General features: G+C 38.4%; 1 protein-coding gene across 5 annotated transcripts in view; it reads left to right on the plus strand.

Annotated features, from left to right (window-relative positions):
- The window catches only part of RNASEH2B (ribonuclease H2 subunit B), a 302,074-nt gene that overhangs the window by 266,811 nt on the left and 23,154 nt on the right, over nucleotides 1-12,109 (plus strand). For 4 of the 5 annotated variants that reach the window (XM_031655849.1, XM_031655847.1, XM_031655852.1 and 1 more), the window contains exons 2-5: nucleotides 2,772-2,843; nucleotides 4,836-4,943; nucleotides 6,036-6,112; nucleotides 10,561-10,675. In XM_031655849.1, coding sequence (XP_031511709.1) covers nucleotides 2,798-2,843; nucleotides 4,836-4,943; nucleotides 6,036-6,112; nucleotides 10,561-10,675 — 346 coding nt within the window. In that variant the 5' untranslated portion in view covers nucleotides 2,772-2,797. Of the gene's footprint in view, nucleotides 1-2,771; nucleotides 2,844-4,835; nucleotides 4,944-6,035; nucleotides 6,113-10,560; nucleotides 10,676-12,109 lie in introns of those variants that run through there. The other variant, XR_004178704.1, reaches the window with a different exon arrangement.

The raw sequence follows: 12,109 nt of genomic DNA on the forward strand, positions 1-12,109 counted from the left end.
GTAGCTGGGACTACAGGCACATGCCACCACACGTGTATTTTTTGTAGAGACAGGGTTTCACCACATTGCCCAGGCTGGTCTTGAACTCCTGGGCTCGAGCAGTCTGCCCACCTTGGCCTCCCAAAGTGCTGGAGTACAGGCATGCACCACCATGCCCAGCCAAGATTTTCTTTTTATTACTGATTTCAAAGTATTATTGTGATGTATAGTTTTATTCCTGTTTCTTATGCTTTGAGTTCATTGAGCTTCTTGGATTTGTAGTTTTCATCAAATTTGGAACGTTTCAGACTTATTTTCTTCAAATTTTTTTTTCATTCCCTCTTCTCCTTTTGGAAACTCCAGTTATACATATATTAAAATGCATAAAGTTGTCCCTTAGTTTACTAATACTCTTTTTTCTTCAAGTTTTTTTCTCTGTGTTCCCATTTTAGATGGTTTCTATTACTGTGTCTTCAAGTTCATTTATCTTTTCTTCAGCTATTAATTTTATCCAGTGTGTTTTTCATCTTTAGAAATTCAGTTTAGGTATTTTTTTTGCAATCTTCTATGTCTCTAATTAACTTGTCCATGAGGAATGTTGTTTTTAAAGCCTTTGTCTATCAATTCTATTATCTTGTATATTAATACCCCTCTTTCAGTAATTGATTCTGTTTGCTTATTATGGGTCATATTTTTCTGCTTCTTTGAATGCCTCATAGTATTTGATTAGATGGCAGACATTGTGAATTTTGTCCTTTTGGGTGATGAGTATTTTTGTGCTTCTATAACTATTCTTGAACTTCATTCTAGGACACAGTTACTTTGAAAGAATTGGATACTTTTAGGTCTTGCTTTTATAATTAGTTTGGTGGGACCAGAGCAGCAAATAGGGCTGACTGTTCCCTACTACTGAGTACCCTTTTGAGTACTATACCCTTTTGAATTGTGAGGTTTTACAGTGTGTCTGGGACTAGGCACAATTCAAGACCCTGAGGGAGTGTGAGGTACTGTTCCCTCAAATCTGTTTAGATGGGTTTTCTCCTGGCTTTTGGGTAGTTTCATCACATGCATGCACTGATCCTACTTAAGTAGGACCCTCTGCAGATCTTTGGGGTCTTGTTTCTTTTTAGCCCTCTCCTTTCGTGTGTGCTGACCTGGGAACCCTAACCACCTTGGTGTCGCTGGAATTCTCAGCATCATCTCTTCAATTCAGCAAGTCAGCGAGGCTTTACTGTGTTCTCCCTTTTTGCACTGTGGCCTGGAAACTCTTTTAAAGCAGTAAGCTGGGCAATCATAGGGCTCATCTAATTTGTTTCCCACCTCTCAGGGACTCCTGCATGGCTTGTGTGTAGTGCCTTGAGAATAGTTGTTTCATATATTTTGTCTGGTGTTTTGTGGGTTTCTGTTGTTGTTGTTTCAGAGGGTTAATTGAATTCCTGTTATTCCATCTTGGTGGAAAGTAGAAATCTCTTTTTTTTTTTTTTTTTCTGTAGATACTTAATGTCACTATTAGTTTAAGAAAAAAATGGTCGTATTTTAACCATTCATGGGTAAGCCAACTTCTAAAATATGTCTGCTCTATTTAAGCTTATGAAGATCTGAAGTAGAGTAAAGGGAGTGGGGGCCATAGAAAAATAAAAGAGAGTAAAATCTCCTTTCTTTCATCCTTTCTCTTTTGCTCTTTTGGTAAATTGTTGCTATGCCCCCTTACTAATCAGAGCCCCATTGTTCCTTTTGGTAATAGGGACATTTTGAGAGTTCCATGAATATGCCACTCAAAATATATGATGAGTGTTACCAATAAAATAGTCATGGTTATTATGTTTTAATTTGTGTGATAAATACTTGATGGTTTTGGTACAACTGGTTAACTCATTGAAAAAGATATTTAAATTGGATTTCCTCTTAATATCTTATACCCAGATGTAGTCCAGATAAGTTAAAAATATAATTTCTAAATATTAGATGAAAATATAGGCAATTCACATAATCTTAAGAAAAGGCCTTTCTAAGTGTGATATAAAGGATACAACCATAATGAAAAAGATTGATATGATTGCATGAAGATTTTTTATCTTTTATATGGCAAAAGTCATTATGAGCAGGATTAAAAATATAGTTGATATCCTTAGTATATAAAGATACCTCACAAAGTAGTAACAACAACAACAACAACAAAGCCAAATATCCCACTCGAAAATTAGGCAAAGAAAAAAATATATAAGTTGCCTAAAAAAAAAAAAATTAGGCAACTTATATTTTTAATTGTGTAAAAAATATGTTTCAGGTAAATATGTTTATAATTCTCTACTTCATAATAACAGTAACAATTACAAATGATAGTACTACTAATAATAGCTATCATTTATTTCATGTTTCTATTTGCCTGATTATTTTAATGTTTTCAATAGATTGGTTAATTTGATACTTTGAAGAACAAGTATACTATTATTTTCATTCTATAAATGGCGTTTGAGACAGGAGATTAAGACTCTTGCCCAAGGTGACAAAGCTATCCAAGTGGCTAAGCCAAGATTATCACCCAGGCCTTCTGATTCTAGACCCCTGCTTCTCATTATTCCTCATAGAAATAAATTTAAACTACCTGAAATTCAACTGCAGCTTGCAGAGAAATTGGTAATTTGCTCAAGATCACATCATTTGTAAGTGATAAATTGAGTTAAAAATCTTAGAAAAGTTGTGTAAGTAGAAGAAAGGAAAACAGGATAAAGTAAGGTGAGCAACAAAGCAGTTATGTGTTTTAATTTTAGATATTCATGGTTTATTTTCAGAATATTTAAAAGATTCTTCAAAGAAGATGAAAAGTGGGCTAATGTTTGTAAAACTAGTTAACCCGTGTTCAGGTAAGTTCTCTTCTCGTAACTTGAATGTTCTTAAATGTTGTGGCTACTGAATATATATACTTTTATGTCTTTGTGTCCTTGCTTTTGCTCTTTCTGAATAGCTTTTAAAGTTAAGATGGCACCGTGACGAAAAGAAAACAAGCTGATGACATTACTAGTCTTCCCAGATAATTCATTTGACTTAAACAATTTAAACAATTTCTTCTCATAATTTTAATTCACAGAACTATTCAGCCGTCAGAAATACTGGCAAAACAAAAAAGTAGCATGTTTGAGTCTCTTTAAAAACAGATTAATTTTCTTTGGCTTCTTTAAGCCAACTTTTCTTAGAGTAGTTATTCAACATTAGCCTCCATTTTTATTCATTTTATCTTATAAAGTAAAATAAACAACCAGAATTAAACAAACAAAAACAAAAACAGAAGGCTTTTACTTGACATGCCAAGATTTTGATTAGTTTCAGTTTTAGCTATACTTCCCTATTTTCTTCTGACCAAAAAGTAGTACATTTTTTTCTCTGTCAGGGGATGATTTTTTTTAATGATAAGCATTGTATATTGAAGAGATTCATATTTTATTGAAAAACAATTTTATTTTAACTTTATATTCAGTGCATTTTCAGTTTTGTCTTCACATTTTTTAGGCAAAAATATTAAAATGTATTCTAAATATGGAGTGATATGGGTGATAGTGTTTATCTCTGTGTGTAATTGTTTTTCCATTAATTTATAAGGTTTTGCATAGACACTTGATACTTGCCATATTAGAGGTTTCTCCTGGTGACAGTAATACTGAATAGTAAAAGTACGGGAGGGCCAATGGGTAGTGCCTTGTTGTTATAGAGACATGTAAATAGAAGCAACAAGAGAAGAAACACATTCCTGACTTTCTCCAGTGTTCTTTTCTTCAAAATGAAATTGACTGTAATTGGTCAGCTATATTTAGAATTCTTAGTTATATATCAGACTAAGTTGAGGTGAGAAATATTTCTTGAAGAGAAGTTTTAGGTAGCAGGAAAGGTTCTAAAGCATTTAAGAAAAGTACAGGTACAGAAGAAAGCCAGCCCTCTTTTAAAATTTCTGTTTTATCTAAATGCTCATAGACCACAGAGGAACAAATGTTTTTATTTGCTACATTGGCAGTGGGAAAGTAAAGGCTAACATTTGCTGAGTTCTTACCATGTGCCAAGTATTGGTTCAGGAAATTTACATGTGTTCTTTTTTTAATTCTTATAAAAAACCCTATGAGGAGGTTCAGTATTGTCCCCATTTTACAGATGTGGAAACAGCCACAGGAAGGTTTATGTAACTTCCCCAAGGGCATGTGCCCAGCATATGGTGAAGATAGAGTTAAACGCAGCATCCTTGTCTCCAGAGATTGTGCTATGGTTAAAAGAATTTTTTTTCATTAGTTGAAGTGATAAAACATGCAGATGTGCACAGTCTTCACCCTCTTCTGCCTCCTCCCTTTTTTTTTTTTTTTTTTTTTTGGTTAAGAAAGAAAAGGAAAAAATTCATTCAGTTGAATAAAGCTTTACTCACTCCCTACGGCTTCAAGCATGTCTGTCTTTCTCACTTAGGGTTGGCCTGTGGGGTCCATGGGCTTGGTCCCTGTCTTAGACCCTGTGTGGGGAGAGCCACACACTGCCCAGAGGCAGGGACCCATGTGCCAGCTCATGTCATATGGCTGAACTATTGTGTTTTGATAGTTTAGGAATGGATATTCCCTCTTGATCTGATGGAGGATTTAAGGACAGGCTTTGTAGCAGTTAAGATAAATGACTTGCACTTTCTGATTTTTTGGTTTAAGTCCAGTGAGGATTATGGAGCTGGAAAATTGCCATCTATGTATAATAGCTATAAGCTTAGAATAGACCTGTGTATGTTTATGTTCATGTTCATATTAGGAACATTCCTCAGAGATACTGGATAGTCTTTTGGGGTGTGTGTGTGTGAGAAAACTTACAAATAAAAGACAGATTTGTCTTAACAGGAGAAGGAGCCATTTACTTGTTCAATATGTGTCTACAGCAGCTGTTTGAAGTAAAAGTTTTCAAGGAAAAACACCATTCTTGGTTTATAAATCAGTCAGTTCAATCAGGTAGGTGTAAGCATTTCCAATAACTAAACACATACTGCAGCTCTTCTATTCTTCACACGTGGGGTTGTGGGTCTGTCACGGGGTTTGGAGTCTGGTCACTGATTTAGCCTTCCTTGGCATCAGAGCAGGTTTAATCAAGAGAAAGGAAAGCTCATTTGAGCACTAAGGTTAGGTCATCTCCTGTGTGTCTTAGACGGTAGGAAATTTTAAGCTAGCAACTCTGATTTGTCTCCTAAAACGGTGACACGTCCTGAGTTAAAAGTTAGGTTTGTACATGGGGCACATACCATGTTGATTGGAAACTCTTTTGAGGATCTTTGTGTTTTTAACATGTTATTTCCTTGAAACTGAATACTGATATGGCTTCTAACATAGGCTCGAACTTAACAAAGTTTCTTTAAAATGCTTTGTCATATACCTGCCTGCCCACGTGCTCCCCCACCCCCATACACACATACACCCCCCAGCACCAAAGTTCTGTTTCTTGTGGTGTTCCCTTAATTTGGGGACAGTGCTGACTAAAGGAAGAGTAGGCCAATGGAACTGTTCTGCCTCCTGTTCTGGGGTGGGGGCAGTTAGTGGGTATTCAAAGCATCCCACATCCTGCTGCCCACAGACTACAGAAGGGACTGTGTATAGAGAGAATGGCACTGCTTTCCCATGGCTTTGTCCTCAAAAGCACAGGAAATTACATTTTACTGCAGCTTTATAGATAGACTGACTATACAGGTTTCCTAACATTGCTGTGTTCTCATTCTGTCTGTGCTTCCTCCTAACCCCTCTTTTTGCAGGGGGTTGGGAGGCTGTGTTAAAAATGATTTCTAAAGAAGAAATGGAAAGTTAAAGATCGACTTCAGGGTCTTGATTCTCCTCTCCACACAGGGATTTGAAGCTCTTTGGAGTAAAATCTCATAGAGCACATTCTGCCTTTTGAGAGAATCACATAGACTCTCAGACCTGTATAAGAAGAGATTTGAATTTGGAATTTCACATATATTTTTCAACACTGTTTTTCACTTTGAGATTAAGGTGAAATAGCCACATTGTCTTTCCAAGACGTTTAATTCCCTTCGTCCTTTTTGTAATCTGCAGGAGGTCTTCTCCACTTCGCCACACCTGTGGATCCTCTCTTTCTGCTTCTCCACTACCTCATAAAGGCTGATAAGGAGGTGAGTTTCCAGTTTGGGGCATCCACAGTGAGGAAACAGAATCAACTATTTTTGCTTGATCTCCTCTGTCTGCTTTTAATGATCCAAAGGTGGATTCTATCTTCAGATCTAATACAGTAATTAGAAAAAAACATGAGTCATATATGGCCAGTGCAGGACAGAGCACTACTGCACAGGCCAGAGAAGCAGCACCTTACTCTTGATCCAGTCTGCCCCTGGCTTGCTTGTGACCTCTGACTTGCCTGACTCACTGTGCTATGCACCTTACTGCTTGACAAAGCCTAGCAACTAACACTCCTTTATCATTAAGTATTCCTTACCCTTGAAATACAAAACAGGTATTTAAAAATTGACCACATGTCTTAGGAGAGGAAAAATGTATCTTCTTTAGTGAGAGACTGTGGAATAGGTAACCTGGGGCAGGTCCAGTAGAAGCTTATTAATGGGGATGTGCTAGTTGAGACTTAAGGAATCCCAGATGGATAAAATTTACCTTTGGAATAGAAATAAAGACACAGCTTACTAATAGTAATAATTTTAGCCAGAATTTCTGTAATATTTTGGTCTCAGGATATATTTACAATTAAAATTATTAAGGGTTCCAAAGAGCTTATGTTTCTGTGGGTTCTAGCAATACTCACTCTTAGAAATTAAAACTGAGAAATTTAAAAATTATTTATTTAAAAGTTAAAAATAATAAGACCATTACATGTTAACATAAATAACACATTTTTTATTGAAACAACCAAATTTAATGAGGCATGTGACATTTTTGCATTTTTGCGAATCTGTTTAGTGTTTGGCTTAACTAGAAGACAACTGGATTCTTATACCTGATTCTGCATTCAGTCTGTTTCCGTATGTTATTTTGGTGAGATTATATGAAAAATACGCGGCCCCGTACATCTTTGTAGTTAGAAAAGGAAGAAATAATGTTACAGCCTTTTTAGATTATTGTGGATATTTTTCTTTAATACTACCTAAAAAATCAACAAGTGGTAGTTTTTTAAAGTTTAGTTGCAATGTGGAATCTGAAACTTTGTCAGTTAACTTTTTATGCTCTGTTACATTAAAATCCATTGGTCTATCTTGCACTTAAAATGGATCTTTCTTGGCCGGGTGCGGTTGCACACACCTGTAATCTCAGCACTTTGGGAGGCCGAGGCCGGTGGATCTCGAGGTCAGGAGATCGAGACCATCCTGGCTAACACGGTGAAACCCCGTCTCTACTAAAAATACAAAAAATTAGCCGGGTGTGGTGGCAGGCACCTGTAGTCCCAGCTATTCAGGAGGCTGAGGCAGGAGAATGGTGTGAACCTGGGAGACTCAGCTTGCAGTGAGCTGAAATCACACCACTGTACTCCAGCCTGGGCGACAGAGCAAGACTCCGTCTCAAAAAAAAAAAAATAAAGGATCTTTTTACCCATGTATGATTTTGTAACATCATGCTTTGGTCATTTGGAAAATATTGATTTGTTGAGTTATGCATATCTTCCAAATGTTGACACATCTCATTTTATACACACACACACACACACACACACACTCCCTTTTGTTAATGTTACCACTGATCTCATCAGAAAGCTGTTTAGGTATTGAGAAGCTGTCATAGTGGCAGATAGAAATATTCTACAATTCTGATTTTTGCTTGAAAGCTCAAATTTTATTATTGGCTGCAAATACTGTCAATCTTTCCCTTGAAATGACAGGCTCACTTCATTCATATTCTGCCTAATACCGGGCCTGAATCACCATAATTCATAGTGGGTTTTTCAAATAAAAATGGTATCCGTGAAAAAGCAGCTGGTTCTGCTTGCAACTAAGCCAGCCCCAGGAGAACATGCTCTTCCTGGTAATCAGCTTACCTTTGGTTAAGCATCCAGAGGCCTTTAGCCATACCTCACTTTCATCACAGATAATTTACAAGACTTGTGTTCAAGATTCAAGATTTAAGTAAAATTAATTGCTTTTACTACTTACTCAAGGATATTCTTAAGTGATACTGGCATTTTTTAAACTGCACATAAATGGCAATGAGGATCCAAATGATGACTAGGACAGTCTGGTGCCACCAGCAGACTCGGGCTAAGGAGCCAGCAGTTTTACCCACCATTGCATTTGAATCATCAGTGCAGATGTCCACACAGTGAAAATGCAGATAGCATCTTAGCAGTATTAGGAAAATAGCTTTGAGCTTGGGTACTTCATGACCCAGGAATCCATCAACCATAGTTGGAAAATCTTTTAATTAATAATTTTAAGTGATAAGTATTACTCAAACTGCTTAGAAAAATCTGGTTTTTTTGGACTCTCATGTTTGCATAAAGTTTGAACACTTATAAATTTCTTGCTTAATCCTTAGACCAAATTCCTGAAACCTCCATTTGGTAGGTAAATTAATTTAAGTTGCTATAAATGCTGAAAGTCATAAAGTATCAATGCATGCTTTCTCTTGATGCAGCTTAGCCTCTTTTAGCCTCCTCCTTCCCTGCCCTCTGCCCTTCACTGTGGATTAGTGAAGTTTTGTCACTTCGTTTAATCATGTGTCCCTTGATCTGGAAGCTACTGTGATGGCCAGTATAACGAGGGCACACAAGCTGTGAGGCTGGTAAGCCTCATGTCTCTAAGGAACAGAAATGGTCCTAATCACCACCAGGAAGGCCCTGGGGAATATTCAGTGAGGAATTTGAAAACCTCAGTGGCTCACCTATGTGGTGTTTTCTGGGATAAATTAATGAGCAGAAAGACACCAACCAGCCTCAGCACATGTATTGATCTGCACTTAAGGCTCCCCTCCCCTTTTTGATAGCATTTCTCCATCTCCCATTAGGACCATGACTCTGGGGGATTAACCCTATCCTGGCACTCTGGGTGCCTCTGGGGTGCTATGGAACTCACGTTGACAGGTGCAGAATGAAGCAGAAATGCTGTTCAGGATGGTCTTTGGCTTTCATTTTAAACTGTCGTACTTCCCAAACACGTCTTCCCAAGTGCCAGAAATGCCCTTTAAAGTAATACTTGAGATGTTTGGGTATTTCCTTCTCTGCATTTTAGATATGATCATTTCCTATTAAGTTAAAAATTATGATACACACTTTTGAAATGTGACCTTTTCTTTTAAACTTTATTTTAACATCAGTAAAAATAACTTTTTTTCTGGGCATCCCACTGCTACTAGCTTTACAGTCAAGGCAGGTTGCTTATTGCATTTCCTTCAATGTGTATACGGTAAATAAAAATAAGAATGAAACGCTAGTTAATTATGAAATTATTTTATATCATGACTGTGTGGTAGTCCATTACATATGAATATTGTTTTAGAGTAGTCAAATATTTAACATATCGATTGATCATGGAAGACTAAAGATTTAAGGTAGAAATCTAAAGACAGTAAGACTTGGGAAAAATCTATGCATTATTCTTACTATTTGAAGGAAAAAGAATATTTAAATTGAGATAGTTCATGGCACTAGTTAACCTAAGAGAAAGTATGGCAAGCTATCACATGTGCTCCCAAATGATTGAAAAGATTTTACCCTTAAAACCCAAGAAAGCTGCATTTGCAGAAATTGATCAGACACAGTTTTTGTGTCTTCAGGAGGAGTTGTCAGTACACGAGAGAGAGAGCGAGCTAGAAGTGGGGCATGGGCAAGGCCATACATCTGGTACAGTCTGGTGTCCCCAAATCAGGGGGCTAATACCTTAATTTAGACGAACTTCACCTCTACTTGCTACTAGTACAGTTAAGAAAAACTGGACCTAATTCCGAAGAATGATGTTGTGAATCCATATGGTCTGCACTTCTGGCCCACTGGCAACCAGGCCGTATAAACTTCTGTGGCTGAGCCTGATTCAGCCTGTCTGCAGCTTCCCAGGACTTCTCCCTCTGGCTGTCTTTTCTTTTATTCTGGTCTAAATTTGGAAGCATTGTCAGGCAGCTCTGACAGGGGTAGATTCACTTTTGTATTTTCTTTTTGTGGTGGGTGCTTCTTTCATCATCCCTAGAGTGACAATGGGGAGGCAGATGTATGTCTGAGCCTGGTCTGGGCTTGTTCCAATGTGATAGTCAGGACTCTTGCTCTGTGACCACAGCTGGTTCTTCAAACTGAATGGGTTGGACCAGCCCCAGGCAGTCTCCACCATCTTTGCAAGCTTCTGTGGCTTCCAGTGCTTTTATTGATTGATTTTGTTCCCCGTTTCATTTGAGGACTGTACACCTGAGGTAGATGGTGTGCTGCGTGTGACGGCGGTGCTCACAGGCACTTCCTAAAGGGAGCTGGGGTCCGTCCTAGAGCCTGTCCCATTGTAGGGATTCCTTAGATGGAATAGGTGGCTCTGCACTAAGTTTAAAGGCCCAGTCATGAGTAAATGTGTCTTTTTCTCTTTTTTTCTGAATGTCTTTGTTGAATGAAATGCTTGCTTTCCAACTAACTAAAGTGTTTTTTCAGGGGAAGTTTCAGCCCCTTGATCAAGTTGTGGTGGATAACATGTTTCCAAATTGCATCTTGTTGCTGAAACTTCCTGGACTTGAGAAGTTACTTCACCATGTGACGGAGGAAAAAGGTATGGTATAACTTAAAGATTTATGACTGGTAGAAAGGATGGACCTTGCCTAAGAATGTGGCTGCTTACAGGCCCACTGAATGTAAGGCTTATTCTGTGTCCACCATAGGGAAAGTTGCCATTCAGATTTGCTAACACTGCCAGCACCGTTCCTCTATTGCTTTAGAGTGTTTAGTCTTTGAAACTACAACCATAGCAGTCTAGTGCTATGTCCCACAGGGCAGGAATCACAAGGTGTGCCTTCAGTCTCACCTCTTCTTTGAACTAGTTCTGTGACATCAGGCAAGTCACTCAGCTGCCTTCTGCCTCAGATTTCTCATTGTAAAATTACATAAAACCTGTACCTTAATAGATGGAAGCATTTATCGAGCACCTTCCAAAAGCACATGTTGCACATTAGTGCTAAGCTCTAGGTACTTATGAATAAGACATAATCCTTTTCTTCACTTTGCGCCCAGTCTGACAGGGGTCAATGACAAGCTGAGCAGTGCCTGCACAGTGTAACGGAAGTGAACTCTGAATTTGCTGGGGATGCACAGGACAGGTTTCTAATCTGGCGGGGTTGGGTGGGGGGTGCAGGTGGATAGATGTTGTGTTGCTTCCCTGGGGGAAATGACCGCTTTATGGAGTACTGAAGGATAGTCAGAGAAACAGTTTAACAGAGGCTTAGATGTATGGAAAAGTTTGTCAGGTTCAAGAAGTTCCAAGAAGTTCAAAGTATAGGATGCTAGGGAAGGATTTAGGTTGGTAAGGAATGAGGCGGGAATGCTGGGCATGAGTCCAGATGGTAAAGGGCACTGTGTGTGTTTGAACTTTGCTTAATGTTAGTGGAGTGTGTGTGAAGTTTTAAGCATGGCAGTCTGCAGTGTGGAGAGTATATTGGAGAAGCCAGGTCCACCGAGGCTGTTGCAGTGATCCAGACAGGAGATAATGGTGGCCTTGATCTTAGGAGACAGAACAAGAAAAAAGTAGCCATGTAGAGATGGATCCAACTGCATCTGGTGGTTGGGTGATGGTCAAGGAGAAGGAGGAGTCAAGAGTGACTTCTGGGTTTGTGCCTGACCCAAAGGATGTGTAGTGGTGGGATCCTGGACACAGGGAACATGGGCTGGAGAAGCAGGATAGGATAATGAAGAGATGCATTTTAACTGTCATTCATTTAATTTTTCAGAAGGGAAAGTAAGGCAGTGTGTGTGAATGTGTTTTGACAGGTTGGAAATAGTGTAAAAACTTGACTTCAGTGTCTCGAAAAATCATCCAAGTAGTTTCAGAGTTAATATGGAAGCAAAGTGTGGGAACCAGAATGTTGGGCTGATAAGTAGTGGCTGTTTTGGGTCATAGATGGTTTGGCCAACTATAACAGTTCTTCTGGGACCACGAAAGTGGTGATGCCAAGAGGAGAACCTATTGATTACATTTTATGTTTAAGGGGTC

Source organism: Papio anubis, chromosome 15 (assembly GCF_008728515.1).
Source record: "Papio anubis isolate 15944 chromosome 15, Panubis1.0, whole genome shotgun sequence".
NCBI classification, from domain to species: domain Eukaryota; kingdom Metazoa; phylum Chordata; class Mammalia; order Primates; family Cercopithecidae; genus Papio; species Papio anubis.